The sequence below is a fragment of the Heterodontus francisci genome, chromosome 8, assembly GCF_036365525.1.
Source record: "Heterodontus francisci isolate sHetFra1 chromosome 8, sHetFra1.hap1, whole genome shotgun sequence".
NCBI lineage: Eukaryota > Metazoa > Chordata > Chondrichthyes > Heterodontiformes > Heterodontidae > Heterodontus > Heterodontus francisci.
Genome location: NC_090378.1, coordinates 106492659 through 106513007, shown reverse-complemented (window position 1 = coordinate 106513007; position 20349 = coordinate 106492659). Strand labels below are relative to the sequence as shown.

At 56.6% G+C, this 20349-nt stretch overlaps 1 protein-coding gene across 23 annotated transcripts in view; it reads left to right on the top strand.

Annotated features, from left to right (window-relative positions):
- Positions 1-201: 201 nt before the first annotated feature.
- The window catches only part of LOC137373062 (torsin-1A-interacting protein 2-like), a 57176-nt gene continuing 37028 nt past the window's right edge, over positions 202-20349 (top strand). For 22 of the 23 annotated variants that reach the window (XM_068037855.1, XM_068037858.1, XM_068037856.1 and 19 more), the window contains exons 1-2: positions 202-334; positions 11882-11986. In XM_068037855.1, coding sequence (XP_067893956.1) covers positions 316-334; positions 11882-11986 — 124 coding nt within the window. In that variant the 5' untranslated portion in view covers positions 202-315. The remainder of the gene's footprint in view (positions 335-11881; positions 11987-20349) is intronic. The other variant, XM_068037854.1, reaches the window with a different exon arrangement.

Below are 20349 nucleotides of genomic sequence, written 5' to 3'. Positions count from 1 at the left end.
GGTCTGGCAGCATCTGTGGCGAGAAAAGCGGAGTTAACGTTTCAGCTCAGTGACCCTTCATCAGAACTTTATTTGGGCGGTCGCTCGATTGCGCTGCTGTTTGCCCCGACCGGGAGGTGACCGGAGGTACACTGTGCCCCGCAGTCCGTCCCAATAACAGGTCCATTCGCCGCAAACCCGGTGTTCTCACTGGCAAATCTGCCGGGTGGAAACGAGAGCTGTTGTGCTGCAGAGGCGGAAGTGTGGGAGGTTTCGGCAGTGAAGGAATGAACGCTTTGTGGGTCCGCAAAGATTGGGAAGAGCCTCAGTGACAGCATGGAAGAGCAGCAGGAAGGTGAAGATTGGCAGCTGGGGAGGAGGGGGAGGCTGTTTGTGTTTGAGTGAGTTCTCAGGAAGTGGCTGAGCAATTAATAGGCGGGGAAAAAATTGCAGTTGCTAGAAATTTGAAGTTAAAAAAAAAGCCATAAAATGCTTCCAACGCTGTGCGGGTCGAGCAGCATTCGTGTAGGGATGAACTTTCAGGTGCGATGTTAAAGGAACATGAAGGGATTTCTTGCAATAAGCAGTCATGAGCAATCACATCTGTGAACCTCACCCGAGTCACTGCAATTCCCAAAGTTTAAAAAGCACTGCAGCCGCTCGCTGGGTTTACCAACCAGAGACTGCTCTCCTGAACCAAGACCATTGGTGCCACCGACTGCTGCCACTGGCTGCTTTGTGTCAACTCATTGGCATCTTTTAAGATACCTGGCAGGAAAGCGAAACCACTTTGCACGGCGTTTGTAATATATGAAACTGAAACCATTTTTGCAGCAGGCCATTAGTTGGGTGTGTTCTTGTTTTAAGTGTGGAAAATATATGCAGATTGGATAATTTATACATCTGATTGGTGAGCTGAGATCAATCCATTTGTGCTGCACAATCTTCGATCTTTTCATCGAATACTTGTGGCATTAATGGTAAATTTGTCCCATTTTAGCTTCTCCATCTAGAACAGGAGTTTGCATCTCGGGGTCTACACTGGACCCGCAAGCTGCCACGTTCACATCCAAACAGCAATTTGTCCTCCACTGCTGGCATCACTGCTAGTAAAATCCAACTGTTGACCTGATTTTTTTTCTTCTTTTACCTTCTTTTGATCAACTGTCTCCTTGACATGGCACACAACAGCAACAGCAGTGCTGAATTTTGTCCACTTTCATGGGCTGTATGCATTGTGGGGGTCGCATGTTCGTGGCATCAGAAGCAAACAGCAGCCTTTGTAGGAGCAGGTGAGACTGGTCTCAGCAAAATGGTTCAATACTGGAGGATGCTGTGCTTCTCGGTGCCTGGTATCTGACATCTTTGATCCGTAGGCAATTGGGCCATGCTCACAGCAGGGAACGGACAGTCAGAAAGGATTTGGGGCAATGGTGGGTGCTAGGTTTATTAGCAAGGAATGAGGCAGATGGCAGCCCCTCACCATACAAGACGTGTTGTTTAGAATCATAGGTTACAGTGCAGAAGGAGGCCATTTGGCCCATGCTGTCTGTCTGCAAAAGCAACTCACTTAGCACCATGCCTTCCCCCCCACCCCCCAGTCCTGCAGATTTTTCTCTGGATAATTATTCAGCTCTCTTTTGAAGGCCTTGATTGAATCTGGCTCTCAGGCAGTGCATTCCAAATCCAAACTATTGGCTGCATAAAACAGTTTTTGCTCATGTCACCGTTGCTTCTTTTGCCAATCACTAGAGCCCTACCAAATTCAGTCAAATTTAACACATGTCACAGTTATGGCATTTTAAGAATTGTGAATTTCATGTACTTAATTCGTAAGTTTCAGGGTGTCACAACAAACCATGAAAATGATCTATTTTTAAACAAAAAATTCTGAGAGATTTCTGGTTTCAAATGGCATTTATTGTATGTTCAAAAAATATTGTAAATAGCTGACTCTTTACTCACTGAAGTCAGTGGTTAAATGTATACATGGAGACTCATGCATTAATCTGAGACTTCATCTCACAATTTTTAGCAAAAACCTTCAATACGTAGTCCTGTTGTCGTTTTTTTGCACTTGGCAATTTGCATTTTGCACATTGCATTGAATGCATTCTTGCAGCTTTGGGTGATCAAGCTTTTCCAATGGTTTGTTGGTACTTGTAAAAGCATCTGCAAGTTCCATTGTAACCAGCTGACGATTTTCTGAGCTCTCTGTCCATTTCTTAAGAGGAGATGAAATTGTCGCAATGTCAGATGTTGTCTTTCGGATTCTAAGTGGCTCTGAACCATTGCCTGCCATGTGTGATCCAATGAAACACTGCAGCTTGGACAAAACAGTATTCCGCCTTCGGCATACAGAATTTGGCTTCCAAATTCTTTCATTCAATGTGCTGCAGTAATGGTTGTGGCCGTTTATGATTATGCTCATTCTGGAATTCTCACTTGTCTACTAATACTAACACTGCTTCTCTCAAAACTGCACTGGAAGCCTTCCCTCATCTACCAATCAGCAAAATGAGTCTTGTGCCAATCAATAAAACACATGAAGTTCGCAAAATGACCAATTTCACAGCCGTCCCAAGATTTCACGGTCTGTGACATTTTTTTCACGGCTGCTGGTTGGTTTGTCGGTCTCATCTTCTTCCTCGATGGATCTCCACCTCTGTCTGTCCTGTGCTGCCCTTACACATTCCAAATAGGTCAACTGCATCCAGTCCATTATATCAGTCATCCATTTTCTCCTCTGCTTCCCTACATTTTCTGTCGATCTTTCCTTGCAATAATTGTCTCTGTCCACCTTCTGCTCTAACGATGTGACCAAAATATTGTATCCTTCTCTTTGATTTTATGCACTAATTTTCTCTTTTTGTCCAACCATTTCCAGCACTTCCTCATTCGTCTTTCTGTCTGTGTAGGATATGCGGAACATCCTATATGTCCACGTCCTAAATGCATTCAGCTTGTCGATAGTCTCTGTTTGTTGTACATGTCTTCAAGAAAGATAACATAGATGACAAAATTTAGCACCTCAGCATTCTTTTCCTAACATTCAGGTTCTGTTTCTTTGACGCTAACACGACCTTTATTCTGACAAAGTTGGTCATGGCTATCTCAATTCCCCTTTGAATCTCACAGTCACATCTCCCATCATCTGTGATAATCTGCCCAAGGTATGTGAACCTTTTCACTTGTTCCAGGACTTATCCATTTACTTCAATTTTCACTTCTGGAGTTAGGTCTCTACTTATCACCATTGTCTTGATTTACTTCACATTCATTCTTAATCCATGTTCCACACTGTTTGCATTCACTTTGTTCACAATTTCAGGTAGTGCCTCTTCTGATGCTGCAATCAGTGCGGTGTCATCTGCGTATCTCAAGTTGTTGACATTCAACTCACCAATATTGCAACTTGTTCTATGTCTCTGAAGATAGCGTCATTGTGCACATTTAACAGTTTTGGGGATTATACGTCCCTGGCTGACTCCTCCTTTGATTGGGAAGCTGTCTGACAAGCTGCTATCAAGTCTCATTGTTGCTAATTGCTTCCAATATAGATTCTCAATTATTCTTTTATCATTTGTCAATTTCTACTTTGTTCAAACACTCCATTATTTTCTGATGGTAGACTCTATCAAACGTCTTCTCAGACTATAAAGCATACACACGTGGGTTTTTGCCCTTCCAGGTATCTTTCAGTGACTACTCTCAGTTTCAAGAAACCCTCTGTCTTGGTCCTTTCTTTGGTCTGAATCCTGACTGACTATCATCTATCTCTGCTTCTACAGACTGGTCATTTCTTTCCAAAATGATTATTAGAGTCATTTTCATCACATGAATCATGAGGCTTATTGTCCTGTGCTCTGAACACTCTAGGGCTTTTGGTTTCTTTGGGAGATTAATGAATACTGACTGTATAAGATCCTCAGGTATGAATCCTGTTCTGTAAATTTTGTTACAGAGGTCTGTCTGAATTTGGGAGGGCCCTACCGATCACCTTAAATTGGTGTCCTCTGGTTCTGAATCCTTCAGCCAATGGGGACAGTTTCTCCTTTTCTACTCTGTTTAGACCCCTCATGATCTTGAACACCTCTATCAAATCTCTTAATCTTCTCTTCTCCAAGGAGAACAGTCCCAGCTTCTCCAATCTATTCATGTAACTGAAGTTCTTCATCCCTGGAACTATTCTCGTGAATCTTTTCTGCATCGTCTCTAAAGCCTTCACATCCTACTTAAAGTGTGGTGCCCAGAACTGGACACACTACTCCAGTTGAGGCTGAGCCAATGTTTTACGGGTTTATCATAACTTCCTTGTTTTTGTACTCTCTGCCTCTATTTATAAAGCCCAGGATCCTGAATGCTTTATGAACTGCTTTCTCAACCTGCCCTGCAACCTTCAGTGATTTGTGCACATATACCCCCAGGTCCCTCTGCTCCTGCACCACCTTTAAAATTGTACCCTTTAATTTTTTGAAAATTTTTTCATGGGATGTAGGTGTCACTGGCAAGGCCAGCATTTGCTGCCTATCCCTAATTGCCCTTGAACTGAGTGGCTGACTAGGCCATTTCAGAGGGCAGTTAAGAGTCAACCACATTGCTGTGGGTCTGGACTCACATGTAGACCAGACCGGGTAAGGACAGCAAATTTCCTTCCCTAAAGGACATTAGTGAACCAGATGAGTTTTTACAACAATCAATGATAATTTCATGGTACCATTACTGAGACTCGCTTTCAATTCCAGATTTTCAATTAAATTTATGTTGCCTCTCCTCATACTTCCTACCAAAATGGATCACTTCACACTTTCTGCGTTAAATGTCTTCTGCTACATGTCTGCCCATTCCACCAGCCTATCTCTGTCTTCTTGAAGTTTATCATTATCCTCGCACTTCACAATACTTCCACGTTTTGGATCTCTGCAAATTTTGAAATTGTGCCCTGCACACCCAAGTCCACATCATTAATATAGACCAAGAAAAGCAGGGATTCCAACACTGACCCCTGGGAAACGCCAAAATATACCTTCGTCCAGTCCGAAAAACAGCCGTTCAGAAGTGTTTCCTGTCACTCAGCCAATTTCATATCCATGCTTTCACTGTCCCTTTTATACCATGGGTTCCAGCTTTGTTGACAAGCCTATTGTGGCACTTCATCAAGTGCCTATTGGAAGTCCATGTAGACCACATCATCTGCATTACCTTCATCAACCCTCTGTTGGCTCATCAAAAAACTCAAGCAAGTTAGTTAAACACAATTTGCCCTTAACAAATCCGTGCTGGCTTTCCTTAATTGATCCACATTTGTGCAAGTGACTATTAATTTTGTCCTGAATTATCATTTCTAAAAGCTTTCCCACCACTGAGGTTAAACTGACTAATCAGTAGCAACTACAATGTAGATAGTAAATAGCTGAGGCCCTAGGACCGATCCTTGTGGCACCCCACTGGTTACGGCTTTCCAACCTGAAAAAGACCGATTAATCCTGACCCTCTGCCTTCTGTGTGTTAGCCAGTCCTCAATCCATGCCAACACATTGCCCCCAATACCCTGAGCTCTTATTTTGTGCAGTAACTTTTTATGTGGCACCTTATCGAAAGCCTTCTGAAAATCCAAATATATTACATCTACTGGTTCCTCTTTATCCACTCTGCTTGTTATATCCTCAAAGAACTCTAACAAATTTGTCAAACATGATTTCCCTTTCATGAAACCATGTTAACTCTGTTTGATTGCATTACGTTTTTCTAAATGTCCTGCTATTTCTTCCTTAATAATGGACTCTAGCATTTTCCTAATGACAGATGTTAAGCTAACTGGTCTACAGTTTCCTGCTTTCTGACTCCCTCCATTCTTGAATAGTGGTGTCACATTAGCGGTTTTCCAATCCGCTGGTACCCTACCGGAGTCCAGTGAGTTTTGGTATATTACGACCAATGCCTCCACTAAATCTGCAGCCACTTCTTTTAAAACCCTTGATGCAGGCCATCAGGTCCTGGTGACTTGTCTGCCTTTAGTCCCATCAGTTTGTCAAGCACTTTTTCCCTCGTGATAGAGATTGTTACAAATTCCTCCCATTTACACCTTGCTCATCTATTGTTGTTGAGATGTTTACAGTGTCCTCCACCGTGAAGACCGATGCAAAATATTGGTTTAAATTATCGCCACTTCCCTGTCCCCTGTTATTAATTCCTCAGTCTCATCCTCTAAGGGTCCCACACTTACTGTAGCTACTCTCTTCCTTTTTATATACCCGTAGAAGCTCTTACTGTTTGTTTTTCTATTTCTTGCCAATTTACTCTCATAATCAATTTTCTCCCTCTTTATTAGTTTTTTAGTCATCCGCTGCTGGTTCCTAAAATAATTCACAATCCTTTGGCCTACCACTGGCTTTCACAACTTTGTGTGCCTTTGTTTTTGATTTGATACTCTCCTTAACGTCCTTTGTTATCTACAGGTGGTTCATCATTCTCTTTGAGTCCTTCCTTCTTACTGGAATAAATGTTTCCTGAGTGTTATGAAATATCTGCTTAAAGTTTGCCACTGCTCATCCTTTCCCTTTAGTCTATTTTCCCAGCCCGCTTTAGACAACTCTTTCTTCATACCTCTGTAATTGCCCTTGTTTAAGTTGAAGACACTGGTTTGAGACCCGAGTTGCTCACCCTCAAACTGAATTTGAAATTCTACCATGTTATGATCTCTTCCCCCTAAAGGATCCTTAACTATGAGATCTCTTATTAATCCTACCTCATTACACAATACCATATCTAAAAATAGCCTGTTCCCTGGTAGGTTCTGCAACATACTGTTCTAAGAAACAATCCCTGAGGCACTCTACAAATTTGCCTTCCATGTTACCCTTGCCAATTTGATTTGTCCAGTTTATGTGCAGATTAAAATCCCTTCTTACATGCCTCCATTATTTCCTGATTAATACTTTGTCTTACAGAGAGGCAACTCCTTGGGGGCCTATAGACCACTCCCACCCATGATTTCTTTCCCTTGCTTTTCCTATTTCTACCCAAACTGATTCTACATCCCGATCTATTACACCTATATCATTACTCACAACTGCACTGATCCTTTCCTTTAATAGCAAAGCTACCCCACCTCCTTATCCTTTCTGCCTATTCTTCTGGAACGTTGAATATCCTTGAACATTGAGATTCCAGTCCTGGTCATCCTGCAACCATGTCTCTGATAGCTATCAAATCATATTCATTTATTTCTATTTGTGCTGTCAGCTCATCTATCTTGTTACAAATGCTACATGCATTCAGATAAAGAGCCTTAAGCTTTGACTTTTTACCATTTTTACCTACTCTGGTTCTAATTTCTGCTGTACTCTTATGCTTGTATTCTCTGTCCCTTCCTATCACACCCTGATTGATGTATGCACATTCACTACCCTGCACCTCTGCTCTCTCGTTACTTTTCGACTTTTTAAACTTCCTTTCAATTGAACTCTCCTCCCCACTGTTTAATTTAAAGCATTATTTACAACCCTAATTTTACGATTCGCCAGGACACTGGTCCCAGCATGGTTCAAGTGAAGCCCATCCCAACGGAACAGCTCTCTCTTTCCCCAGTACTGGTGCCAGTGTCCCATGAATCGGAACCCATTTCTCCCACACCAATTTTGGGCCATGCATTTACCTCTCTATTCTTATTTACCCTATAGCAATTTGTACGTGGCTCAGGTCGTAATCCGGAGATTATTACCTTTGTGGTTCTGCTTTTTAATTCAGCCCTGAGCTGCTCATAGTCCCCCAGCAGAACCTCTTTCCTAGTCCTATTTATGTCGTTGGTACCTAGGTGGACCACGACAACTGGATCCTTCCCCTCCCACTCCAAGTTCTTCTATAGCCCAGATGAGATGTCCTTAACCTTGGCACCAGGCCTTCGGGACTCTCTATCTTTGCTGCAGAGTACAGTATCTATTCCCCTAACTATACTATCCCCTATTACTACTACATTTCTCTTTTCTCCCCACACTTGACTGGCGCTCTGAATCACGGTGCTGTGGTCAGTTTGCTCATCCTCCCTCGTCCACACTGGAAGCAAAAACCTTGTACCTATTGGATAAGGGCACTGACTGAGGCTCCCCCCAAAGCTAAATTCTGGATCCCCATACCTGCCTCACTCGCAGTCACACCCTCCTGTCTCTGACCACGGTCCAAATTTGATGTAATTAATCTAAGGGGTGTGACTGTCTCCTGAAACACAGATTCCAGGTAACTCTCCCCTTCCCTGATGTGTCACTGTGTCCGCAGCTCAGACTCCAGCTCATCAACTCTGAGCCGAAGGTCCTCGAGCAGCCAACACTTGCTGCAGATGTGGTCACCGTGGATTGCACCGGTGTCCACCAGCTCCCACATACTACAACTGCAACACATCGCCTGCCCAGACATCTCTATTCTATTTAATTAATTAATTTGGATCTCAATATTTAAAAAAAAAGAATTATTTAAATGTACTCTTAACCTGTAATGATGTCTCCTGATTTAAATCACTTGGCCAAGACAAAAAAGAGACACGGAAGAAATACCAACCGATCACTTACCAGCTCTCCTGTGACGTTACACTTAGATTTTGTTGGTCAGGCAGGTCCACTAAACAGAACGGAACAGAGCGTCCCTCACCACCGCCGCTTCTGGTCTCGGGTCTCCGCTCTTTTATATCCCAGCTCCTCTTGCCTGCTCCCGCTCTCGCCACCACTGCTTCTGGTCTCGGGCCTCGAGTCTCCGCTCTTTATATCCCGGCTCCTCTCGCCTGTTCCCGCTCTCGCCACCACTGCTTCTGGTCTCGGGCCTCGAGTCTCCACTCTTTATATCCCGGCTCCTTTTACCCATTCCCCCTCATGCTGCTGCCGCTTCTGGTCTAGGGCCTCAGGTCTCCGCTCTTTTATATCCCAGCTCCTCTCATCTGTTCCCCCTCGTGCTGCTGCTGCGTGGTCCTATCAGGTTTTATTAAGGGTATACAATAATGCTCTGACTGGGTAAATTGAAAATTCACTGGCTTCCCAAAAACAATTGCCTTATCATGCTCCATATCAAGTTTAATCTGTGCCTTTTTCATTGGAGGCTTACTCAACAGTAAAGGGATCGCATTAGAGACTACATCAGTACTGATAAAGTGGCTTACCCCAGCTATTTTACATGGAATTACTACTCTCTTCAGTGACTTCAGTGTGTTGTCATCATCAAACCTAAAGCTGGTAGTACTTTTATACTGCTTAACCTTGTGTTGATCGTCACTACTGAGTGAATCCAGATAACACTGTAACCAATCAATTTCACATACTGTCGATGTACAAGCACTATCCAATACAGCACAGTTGACCGAGTCTGCAACCAACATATTCATCACAGGACTAAAACTTCTTGTGACTAGTACAATTCCTTCAGATCCATCAGTATCTTCCTCTTCTGCCTCAGAATTCTCTGCATCATGTATTATTTCAAAGACTCTGCCCCTCCGCTTAGGGTAGTTCATTGCATAATGATACTTTGAGTCACATGTGAAGCACCTATTAACTGTTCCTTAGGCATTCCTGGGATTCATTTGCCTATGATTGCTGTTCCAATTCTGTTTTCCACTGCAATATTCAGACCTGCTAAAGGTGCTTTCATCCTCATTCCTCCTGTCTTTAACTCTTCCACTGTACTTATGCCTGCTTCCAGTATCTGGATTATTTCTAAATCTACTAAACATTGAGTCCTCCATTCTTTGCGTCATCGCAGAATGCCCTGTTTGTTCTACCAGGACTGCAGGAAATGACTGTTACCCTGGGAATTGTTTTTAAGGCCACAGATATTTGATCCAAATGGGAGTCTTTGTCCAAGAACCAAACCCCAGTTAGAATCAGGAGCCTGTCCATATGAGACACCCAAGCACAATCTAGCAATTTAAAAGCTGCACAAAGTTATGAGCGGCATGGACAGAGTGGATAGTCAGAAGTTTTTTCCCAGGGTGGAAGAGTCAGTTACTAGGGGACATAGGGTTTAAGGTGCGAGGGGCAAAGTTTAGAGGGGATGTGCAAGGCAGGTTTTTTACACAGAGGGTGGTGAGTGCCTGGAACCTGTTGCCGGGGGAGGTGGTGGAAGCAGATACGATAGCGACGTTTAAGAGATGTCTTGACAAATATATGAATAGGAAGGGAATAGAGGGATATGGGCCCCGGAAGTGCAGAAGGTGTTAGTTTCGGCAGGCATCAAGATCGGCGCAGGCTTGGAGGGCCGAATGGCCTGTTCCTGTGCTGTATTGTTCTTTGTTCTTTGAACCAGGGATCTCCAAATTGAATTTCCTCAATCTTCTATACAGTTTGTTAAAGTCCATGATATATTCCTCCATTGAGTAACCATCTGTTTTCCAAAATCTATTAAAGTCTGACCATGCTTCATACACAGACAATAGGACATCTTTCTTGTAAATTTCATCCAAGAATTCTAACAGAAGATCCAACCCTTCATCAGTATCCAACTGACGAGCATCCAGTTCACAAAACACTTTACTTCTGATTTTACTTTTGGTAGGAAGTGACATCTCTTTGGGAGAGATGCAACCCGTGTCCACATACCCACTTCATTTTTCCACTGGTCATATGGTTCAGACTCAGAAAACACCAGGGGGTAATCATACCCTGACAATTTGTACATGCTTTCTGCCATATTTTCCACAGTAGCCCTTGAGTTTTTTTTTCTCTATCCAAAAACAATTTCCTATTTTCCAACTTTCATCCTCTGCTACCATGTTAAATTTCAGAAAGCTTGTTATGAAAGGATAATGCTGGAGCCTATCTTTACTCAGTTTCACATTTATTGTGCAGAGTAAAAGGGTTACAAACATGTAGCTCCTCGATCAAAACCTCCCCCCCCACCATATAATCAAACCATTGACACACAATTGACAGATTAACATCAATGATCTGGAATTAAGTGCAGTGGGTATAATTAAGAAGATTGCAGATTATACAAAAATTGGCCGTGTGGTTGCAGGAAGATATGAAAGGACTGGACAGGTGGGTAGAAAAATGGCAAATGGAAATGGAATTCAATCCGGGGAAGTGTGAGGTAATGCATTTGGGGAGGACAACCCAGGCAAGGGAATACACAATAAATGATAGGATTCTGAAAAGTGTAGAAGGACAAAGGGACCTTGGAGTGCATGTCCACAGATCCCTGAAGGTAGCATGATAGCTAGATAAGAGCAGAGACCATACACTAGAACTGTATAAAACACTAATTAGACTGCAGCTACAGTACTGCGTACAGTTCTGGTCATCGCAGTACAAGAAGGATATGACTGAACCAGAGAGGGTACAGAGGAGATTTAAGAAGAATGGAGCATTTTAGCTATAAGGAAAGATTGAAAATGCTGTGTTTTCTTTGGAACAGAGAAGGCCGAGGGGAGATTTAATTGAGCTGTATACAACGATAGAAAACATGGATAGAAAGGACATTTTCTGTTGGCAGACAGGTCAATAACCAGGGGCCAGAGATTTAAAATAATTGGTAGAAAGATTAGAGAGGAGTTAAGGAGCAATTTTTTTCACCCAGTGGGTGGTGTGGGTCCAGAGCGCGCTGTCTAAAAGGTTGATTGAGGTAGAAACCCTCATCCCATTTAAAATGCACTTAGAGGTGTCCCCGTTCCGCTCCTGGCCTGCTTTGCGCTGCCCCTCACTGCTCCCGGCCGGCTTCGCCCCGCCCCGCTCCCGTCCTGCTTCCCCCCGGCCCGGCCTGCTTCACCCTGCTCACCTCTCCTCCCAGCCCTGTTCGACAGTATTCAGTCTTTCAGAAATACTTTTTATTCCTGTGAGTTTTGGACATCTTTTTGATAAACGACTGTATGTTTGGAATTAATACTGATTGTTTCTAACTGCATTTCTTCTGCTTCTCTCAGAACCCAGACCTGAAAAACTGAGAAGTGAGTACCTGGCAGGAAATGAGCAAGAATTGCCGAGCGCGAAGCGTGAAGAAGAGAGTCTGCACCGTGAGGAAAATCAAGGTAAAAATGGAGAGAAGATGCAGACGAGGTTTTTGAGAAATATTCCCTGTGTTTGCCAGAGTGGATAGCTCACATGTCCATTTCTGCTTCAGGAAAAAGTACTCTGGTATGTTGCATACACTTTCTGTACCCACACCACATGCCGTGCGCTTTGGCCGGTAGAAGAATATGGGCAAACTTTTCTCTCAGACTTCTGTCAATCTCATTTGAAACTGAGGATTGGGGAAGGTGGGAGCAAGTCCTCACCTCCTGTTCTCTGCCTCCCCACATTACCAAACAGATGATCACATTCTAGAATGAGAGAATGATTACAGCACAAAAGGAAGCCATTTGGCCCACCCTACCTGTGGTGGCTCACTGCAAGAGAAACTGAACTAGTCGTCTTCCCGCTGCGCTCCCGGCCTGCTTCCCGCCGCCCCGCCGCGCTCCCGGCCTGCTTCCCGCCGCCCCGCCGCACTCCCGGCCGGCTTCCCGCCGCGCTCCCGGCCTGTTTCTCGCCGCCCCGCCGCGCTCCCGGCCTGCTTCCCGCAGCCCCGCCGCGCTCCCAGCCTGCTTCCCACCTCCCCGCCCCGCTCCCAGCCCGCTTCATCTCGCCCTGCCCCTCTTCCGGCCTGCTTTACGCCTCCCCGCCCCACTCCCGACCTGCTTCACATCATCCCGCCCCGCTCCCGACCTGCTTCACACCACCCCGCTCCCGGCCTGCTTCCCACTGCCCTGCTGTGCTCCCGGCCTGCTTCCCGCCTCCCCGCTGCGCTCCCGGCCTGCATCATGCGGCCCCACTCCATTCCCAGCCTGCTTCCCGCTGCCCTGCTGGGGTCCCGGCCTGCTGCCCCGCTGTGCTCCCGGCCTGCTTCCCGCTGCCCTGCCCCGCTCCCGGCCTGCTTCCTGCCGCCCCACCGCGCTCCCGTCCTGCTTCCCGCCGCCCCGTCGCGCTCCCGTCCTGCTTCCCACCGCGCACCCGTCCTGCTTCCCGCCGCCCCGCCGCGCACCCGTCCTGCTTCCCGCCGCCCCGCCGCGCACCCGTCCTGCTTCCCGCCGCGCACCCGTCCTGCTTCCCGCCGCCCCGCCGCGCTCCCGTCCTGCTCCCCGCCGCGCTCCCGTCCTGCTTCCCGCCGCCCCACCGCGCTCCCGTCCTGCTTCCCGCCGCCCCGCCGCGCTCCCGTCCTGCTTCCCGCCGCCCCGCCGCGCTCCCGTCCTGCTTCCCGCCGCGCTCCCGTCCTGCTTCCCGCCGCCCCGCCGCGCTCCCGTCCTGCTTCCCGCCGCCCCGCCGCGCACCCGTCCTGCTTCCCGCCGCCCCGCCGCGCTCCCGTCCTGCTTCCCGCCGCGCTCCCGTCCTGCTTCCCGCCGCCCCGCCGCGCTCCCGTCCTGCTTCCCGCCGCCCCGCCGCGCTCCCGTCCTGCTTCCCGCCGCCCCGCCGCGCTCCCGTCCTGCTTCCCGCCGCCCCGCCGCGCTCCCGTCCTGCTTCCCGCCGCCCCGCCGCGCTCCCGTCCTGCTTCCTGCTACGCTCACGGCCTGCTTCCCGCTGCGTTCCCGGCCAGCTTCTCGCCCCGCTGCGCTCCCGTCCTGCTTCCCGCCGCCCCGCCCTGCTTCCTGCTGTGCTCCCGTCCTGCTTCCCACCGCCCCGCCCCGCTCCTGGCCTGCTTCCCGCCGCGCACCCGTCCTGCTTCCCGCCGCCCCGCCCCCGGCCTGCTTCCTGCTGTGCTCCCGGCCTGTTTCCTGCTGCGCACCCGTCCTGCTTCCCGCCGCCCCGCCGCGCACCCGTCCTGCTTCCCGCCGCCCCGCCGCGCTCCCGTCCTGCTTCCCGCCGCGCTCCTGTCCTGCTTCCCGCCGCCCCGCCGCACTCCCGTCCTGCTTCCCGCCACCCCGTCGCGCTCCCGTCCTGCTTCCCGCCGCCCCGCCCCGCTCCTGGCCTGCTTCCTGCCACGCACCCGTCCTGCTTCCCGCCGCCCCGCCCCGCTCCCGGCCTGCTTCCTGCTGTGCTCCCGGCCTGTTTCCTGCTGCGCTCCCGTCCTGCTTCCCGCCGCCCCGCCGCGCACCCGTCCTGCTTCCCGCCGCCCCGCCGCGCACCCGGCCTGCTTCCCGCCGCCCCGCCGCGCTCCCGGCCTGCTTCCCGCAGCCCCGCCGCGCTCCCAGTCTGCTTCCCACCTCCCCGCCCCGCTCCCAGCCCGCTTCATCTCGCCCTGCCCCTCTTCCGGCCCGCTTTACGCCTCCCCGCCCCACTCCCGACCTGCTTCACACCATCCCGCCCCGCTCCCGACCTGCTTCCCGCCGCCCCGCCGCGCTCCCGTCCTGCTTCCTGCCACGCTCACGGCCTGCTTCCCGCTGCGTTCCCAGCCAGCTTCTCGCCCCGCCGCGCTCCCGGCCTGCTTCCCGCCGCCCCGCCGCGCTCCCGGCCTGCTTCCCGCAGCCCCGCCGCGCTCCCAGCCTGCTTCCCACCTCCCCGCCCCGCTCCCAGCCCGCTTCATCTCGCCCTGCCCCTCTTCCGGCCCGCTTTACGCCTCCCCGCCCCACTCCCGACCTGCTTCACACCATCCCGCCCCGCTCCCGGCCTGCTTCCTGCCGCCCCACCGCGCTCCCGTCCTGCTTCCCGCCGCCCCGTCGAGCTCCCGTCCTGCTTCCCGCCGCGCACCCGTCCTGCTTCCCGCCGCGCACCCGTCCTGCTTCCCGCCGCCCCGCCGCGCACCCGTCCTGCTTCCCGCCGCGCACCCGTCCTGCTTCCCGCCGCCCCGCCGCGCTCCCGTCCTGCTTCCTGCTACGTTCACGGCCTGCTTCTCGCTGCGTTCCCGGCCAGCTTCTCGCCCCGCTGCGCTCCCGTCCTGCTTCCCGCCGCCCCGCCCTGCTTCCTGCTGTGCTCCCGTCCTGCTTCCCACCGCCCCGCCCCGCTCCTGGCCTGCTTCCCGCCGCGCACCCGTCCTGCTTCCCGCCGCCCCGCCCCCGGCCTGCTTCCTGCTGTGCTCCCGGCCTGTTTCCTGCTGCGCACCCGTCCTGCTTCCCGCCGCCCCGCCGCGCACCCGTCCTGCTTCCCGCCGCCCCGCCGCGCTCCCGACCTGCTTCCCGCCGCGCTCCTGTCCTGCTTCCCGCCGCCCCGCCGCGCTCCCGTCCTGCTTCCCGCCGCCCCGCCGCGCTCCCGTCCTGCTTCCCGCCGCCCCGCCGCGCTCCCGTCCTGCTTCCCGCCGCCCCGCCGCGCTCCCGTCCTGCTTCCTGCTACGCTCACGGCCTGCTTCCCGCTGCGTTCCCAGCCAGCTTCTCGCCCCGCTGCGCTCCCGTCCTGCTTCCCGCCGCCCCGCCCTGCTTCCTGCTGTGCTCCCGTCCTGCTTCCCACCGCCCCGCCCCGCTCCTGGCCTGCTTGCTGCCACGCACCCGTCCTGCTTCCCGCCGCCCCGCCCCGCTCCCGGCCTGCTTCCTGCTGTGCTCCCGGCCTGTTTCCTGCTGCGCTCCCGTCCTGCTTCCCGCCGCCCCGCCGCGCTCCCGTCCTGCTTCCTGCTACGCTCCCGTCCTGCTTCCCGCCGCCCCGCCGCTCACCCGTCCTGCTTCCCGCCGCCCCGCCGCGCACCCGTCCTGCTTCCCACCGCCCCGCCCCGCTCCCGGCCTGCTTCCCGCAGCCCCGCCGCGCTCCCAGCCTGCTTCCCACCTCCCCGCCCCGCTCCCAGCCCGCTTCATCTCGCCCTGCCCCTCTTCCGGCCCGCTTTACGCCTCCCCGCCCCACTCCCGACCTGCTTCACACCATCCCGCCCCGCTCCCTACCTGCTTCACACCACCCCGCTCCCGGCCTGCTTCCCACTGCCCTGCTGTGCTCCCGGCCTGCTTCCCGCCTCCCCGCTGCGCTCCCGGCCTGCATCATGCGGCCCCACTCCATTCCCAGCCTGCTTCCCGCTGCCCTGCTGGGGTCCCGGCCTGCTGCCCCGCTGTGCTCCCGTCCTGCTTCCCGCTGCCCTGCCCCGCTCCCGGCCTGCTTCCTGCCGCCCCACCGCGCTCCCGTCCTGCTTCCCGCCGCCCCGTCGAGCTCCCGTCCTGCTTCCCGCCGCGCACCCGTCCTGCTTCCCGCCGCCCCGCCGCGCTCCCGTCCTGCTTCCCGCCGCCCCGCCGCGCTCCCGTCCTGCTTCCGGCCGCCCCGCCGCGCTCCCGTCCTGCTTCCTGCTACGCTCACGGCCCGCTTCCCGCTGCGTTCCCAGCCAGCTTCTCGCCCCGCTGCGCTCCCGTCCTGCTTCCCGCCGCCCCGCCCTGCTTCCTGCTGTGCTCCCGTCCTGCTTCCCACCGCCCCTCCCCGCTCACGGCCTGCTTCCTGCCACGCACCCGTCCTGCTTCCCGCCGCCCCGCCCCGCTCCCGGCCTGCTTCCTGCTGTGCTCCCGGCCTGTTTCCTGCTGCGCTCCCGTCCTGCTTCCCGCCGCCCCGCCGCGCACCCGTCCTGCTTCCCGCCTTCCCGCCGCCCCGCCGCGCTCCCGGCCTGCTTCCTGCTGTGCTCCCAGCCTGTTTCACGCCGCCACTATGCGCTCCCGGCCTGTTTCCTGCTGTGCTCCCGGCCTGTTTCACGCCGCCACTATGCTATCCCGGCCTGCGTCCTGCCGCCCCGCTGCATTCCCGGCCAGCTCCCCGTCACGCTCCCGGCCTGCGTCCTGCCGCCCCGCTGCGCTCCCGGCCAGCTTCCCGCCACGCTCCCGGCCTGCTTCTCGGCCCGCCCCACTCCCGGCCTACTTCACACCGTCCTGCCCCGCTCCCGACCTGCTTCACACCACCCCGCTCCCGGCCTGCTTCCCGCCTCCCCGCTGCGCTCCCGGCCTGCATCACGCTGCCCCGCCCCGCTTCCCGCCGCCCTGATCCCGGCACGCTTCACGCCTCCCCTCCCCGCTCCCGGCCAGCTTCACGGCCCGCCCCGCTCCCAACCTGCTTCACACCACCCCGCTCCCAGCCTGCTTCCCGCCTCCCCGCTGCGCTCCCGGCCTGCATCACGCTGCCCCGCCCCGCTTCCGGCCCGCTTCCCGCCGCCCTGATCCCGGCACGCTTCACGCCTCCCCTCCCCGCTCCCGGCCTGCTTCCCGCCGCCCCGCTGCACTCCCGGCCTGCTTCCCGCCGCCCCGCTGCGCTCCCGGCCTGCTTCCCGCCGCGCTCCCGTCCTGCTTCCCGCCGCCCCGCCGCGCTCCCGTCCTGCTTCCCGCCGCCCCGCCGCGCTCCCGTCCTGCTTCCCGCCGCCCCGCCGCGCTCCCGTCCTGCTTCCCGCTACGCTCACGGCCTGCTTCCCGCTGCGTTCCCGGCCAGCTTCTCGCCCCGCTGCGCTCCCGTCCTGCTTCCCGCCGCCCCGCCCTGCTTCCTGCTGTGCTCCCGTCCTGCTTCCCACCGCCCCGCCCCGCTCCTGGCCTGCTTCCCGCCGCGCACCCGTCCTGCTTCCCGCCGCCCCGCCCCGCTCCCGGCCTGCTTCCTGCTGTGCTCCCGGCCTGTTTCCTGCTGCGCACCCGTCCTGCTTCCCGCCGCCCCGCCGCGCACCCGTCCTGCTTCCCGCCGCCCCGCCGCGCTCCCGACCTGCTTCCTGCTGTGCTCCCAGCCTGTTTCCTGCTGCGCACCCGTCCTGCTTCCCGCCGCCCCGCCGCGCACCCGTCCTGCTTCCCGCCGCCCCGCCGCGCTCCCGTCCTGCTTCCCGCCGTGCTCCTGTCCTGCTTCCCGCCGCCCCGCCGCACTCCCGTCCTGCTTCCCGCCGCCCCGCCGCGCTCCCGTCCTGCTTCCCGCCGCCCCGCCGCGCTCCCGTCCTGCTTCCCGCCGCCCCGCCGCGCTCCCGTCCTGCTTCCCGCCGCCCCGCCGCGCTCCCGTCCTGCTTCCGGCCGCCCCGCCGCGCTCCCGTCCTGCTTCCTGCTACGCTCACGGCCTGCTTCCCGCTGCGTTCCCAGCCAGCTTCTCGCCCCGCTGCGCTCCCGTCCTGCTTCCCGCCGCCCCGCCCTGCTTCCTGCTGTGCTCCCGTCCTGCTTCCCACCGCCCCGCCCCGCTCCTGGCCTGCTTCCTGCCACGCACCCGTCCTGCTTCCCGCCGCCCCGCCCCGCTCCCGGCCTGCTTCCTGCTGTGCTCCCGGCCTGTTTCCTGCTGCGCTCCCGTCCTGCTTCCCGCCGCCCCGCCGCGCACCCGTCCTGCTTCCCGCCGCCCCGCCGCGCACCCGTCCTGCTTCCCGCCGCCCCGCCCCGCTCCCGGCCTGCTTTCTGCTGTGCTCCCAGCCTGTTTCACGCCGCCACTATGCGCTCCCGGCCTGTTTCTTGCTGTGCTCCCGGCCTGTTTCCTGCTGCGCACCCGTCCTGCTTCCCGCCGCCCCGCCGCGCACCCGTCCTGCTTCCCGCCGCCCCGCTCCGCTCCCGGCCTGCTTCCTGCTGTGCTCCCAGCCTGTTTCACGCCGCCACTATGCGCTCCTGGCCTGTTTCCTGCTGTGCTCCCGGCCTGTTTCACGCCGCCACTATGCGCTCCCGTCCTGCGTCCTGCCACCCCGCTGCATTCCCGGCCAGCTCCCCGTCACGCTCCCGGCCTGCGTCCTGCCGCCTCGCTGCGCTCCCGGCCTGCGTCCTGCCGCCCCGCTGCATTCCCGGCCAGCTCCCCGTCACGCTCCCGGCCTGCGTCCTGCCGCCCCGCTGCGCTCCCGGCCAGCTTCCCGCCACGCTCCCGGCCTGCTTCTCGGCCCGCCCCACTCCCGGCCTACTTCACACCGTCCTGCCCCGCTCCCGACCTGCTTCACACCACCCCGCTCCCGGCCTGCTTCCCGCCTCCCCGCCCCGCTCCTGGCCTGCTTCCCGCCGCGCACCCGTCCTGCTTCCCGCCGCCCCGCCCCGCTCCCGGCCTGCTTCCTGCTGTGCTCCCGGCCTGTTTCCTGCTGCGCACCCGTCCTGCTTCCCGCCGCCCCGCCGCGCACCCGTCCTGCTTCCCGCCGCCCCGCCGCGCTCCCGACCTGCTTCCTGCTGTGCTCCCAGCCTGTTTCCTGCTGCGCACCCGTCCTGCTTCCCGCCGCCCCGCCGCGCACCCGTCCTGCTTCCCACCGCCCCGCCGCGCTCCCGTCCTGCTTCCCGCCGCGCTCCTGTCCTGCTTCCCGCCTCCCCGCCGCACTCCCGTCCTGCTTCCCGCCGCCCCGCCGCGCTCCCGTCCTGCTTCCCGCCGCCCCGCCGCGCTCCCGTCCTGCTTCCCGCCGCCCCGCCGCGCTCCCGTCCTGCTTCCCGCCGCCCCGCCGCGCTCCCGTCCTGCTTCCCGCCGCCCCGCCGCGCTCCCGTCCTGCTTCCGGCCGCCCCGCCGCGCTCCCGTCCTGCTTCCTGCTACGCTCACGGCCTGCTTCCCGCTGCGTTCCCAGCCAGCTTCTCGCCCCGCTGCGCTCCCGTCCTGCTTCCCGCCGCCCCGCCCTGCTTCCTGCTGTGCTCCCGTCCTGCTTCCCACCGCCCCGCCCCGCTCCTGGCCTGCTTCCTGCCACGCACCCGTCCTGCTTCCCGCCGCCCCGCCCCGCTCCCGGCCTGCTTCCTGCTGTGCTCCCGGCCTGTTTCCTGCTGCGCTCCCGTCCTGCTTCCCGCCGCCCCGCCGCGCACCCGTCCTGCTTCCCGCCGCCCCGCCGCGCACCCGTCCTGCTTCCCGCCGCCCCGCCCCGCTCCCGGCCTGCTTTCTGCTGTGCTCCCAGCCTGTTTCACGCCGCCACTATGCGCTCCCGGCCTGTTTCTTGCTGTGCTCCCGGCCTGTTTCCTGCCGCGCACCCGTCCTGCTTCCCGCCGCCCCGCCGCGCACCCGTCCTGCTTCCCGCCGCCCCGCTCCGCTCCCGGCCTGCTTCCTGCTGTGCTCCCAGCCTGTTTCACGCCGCCACTATGCGCTCCTGGCCTGTTTCCTGCTGTGCTCCCGGCCTGTTTCACGCCGCCACTATGCGCTCCCGTCCTGCGTCCTGCCGCCCCGCTGCATTCCCGGCCAGCTCCCCGTCACGCTCCCGGCCTGCGTCCTGCCGCCTCGCTGCGCTCCCGGCCTGCGTCCTGCCGCCCCGCTGCATTCCCGGCCAGCTCCCCGTCACGCTCCCGGCCTGCGTCCTGCCGCCCCGCTGCGCTCCCGGCCAGCTTCCCGCCACGCTCCCGGCCTGCTTCTCGGCCCGCCCCACTCCCGGCCTACTTCACACCGTCCTGCCCCGCTCCCGACCTGCTTCACACCACCCCGCTCCCGGCCTGCTTCCCGCCTCCCCGCTGCGCTCCCGGCCTGCATCACGCTGCCCCGCCCCGCTTCCCGCCGCCCTGATCCCGGCACGCTTCACGCCTCCCCTCCCCGCTCCCGGCCAGCTTCACGGCCCGCCCCGCTCCCGACCTGCTTCACACCACCCCGCTCCCAGCCTGCTTCCCGCCTCCCCGCTGCGCTCCCGGCCTGCATCACGCTGCCCCGC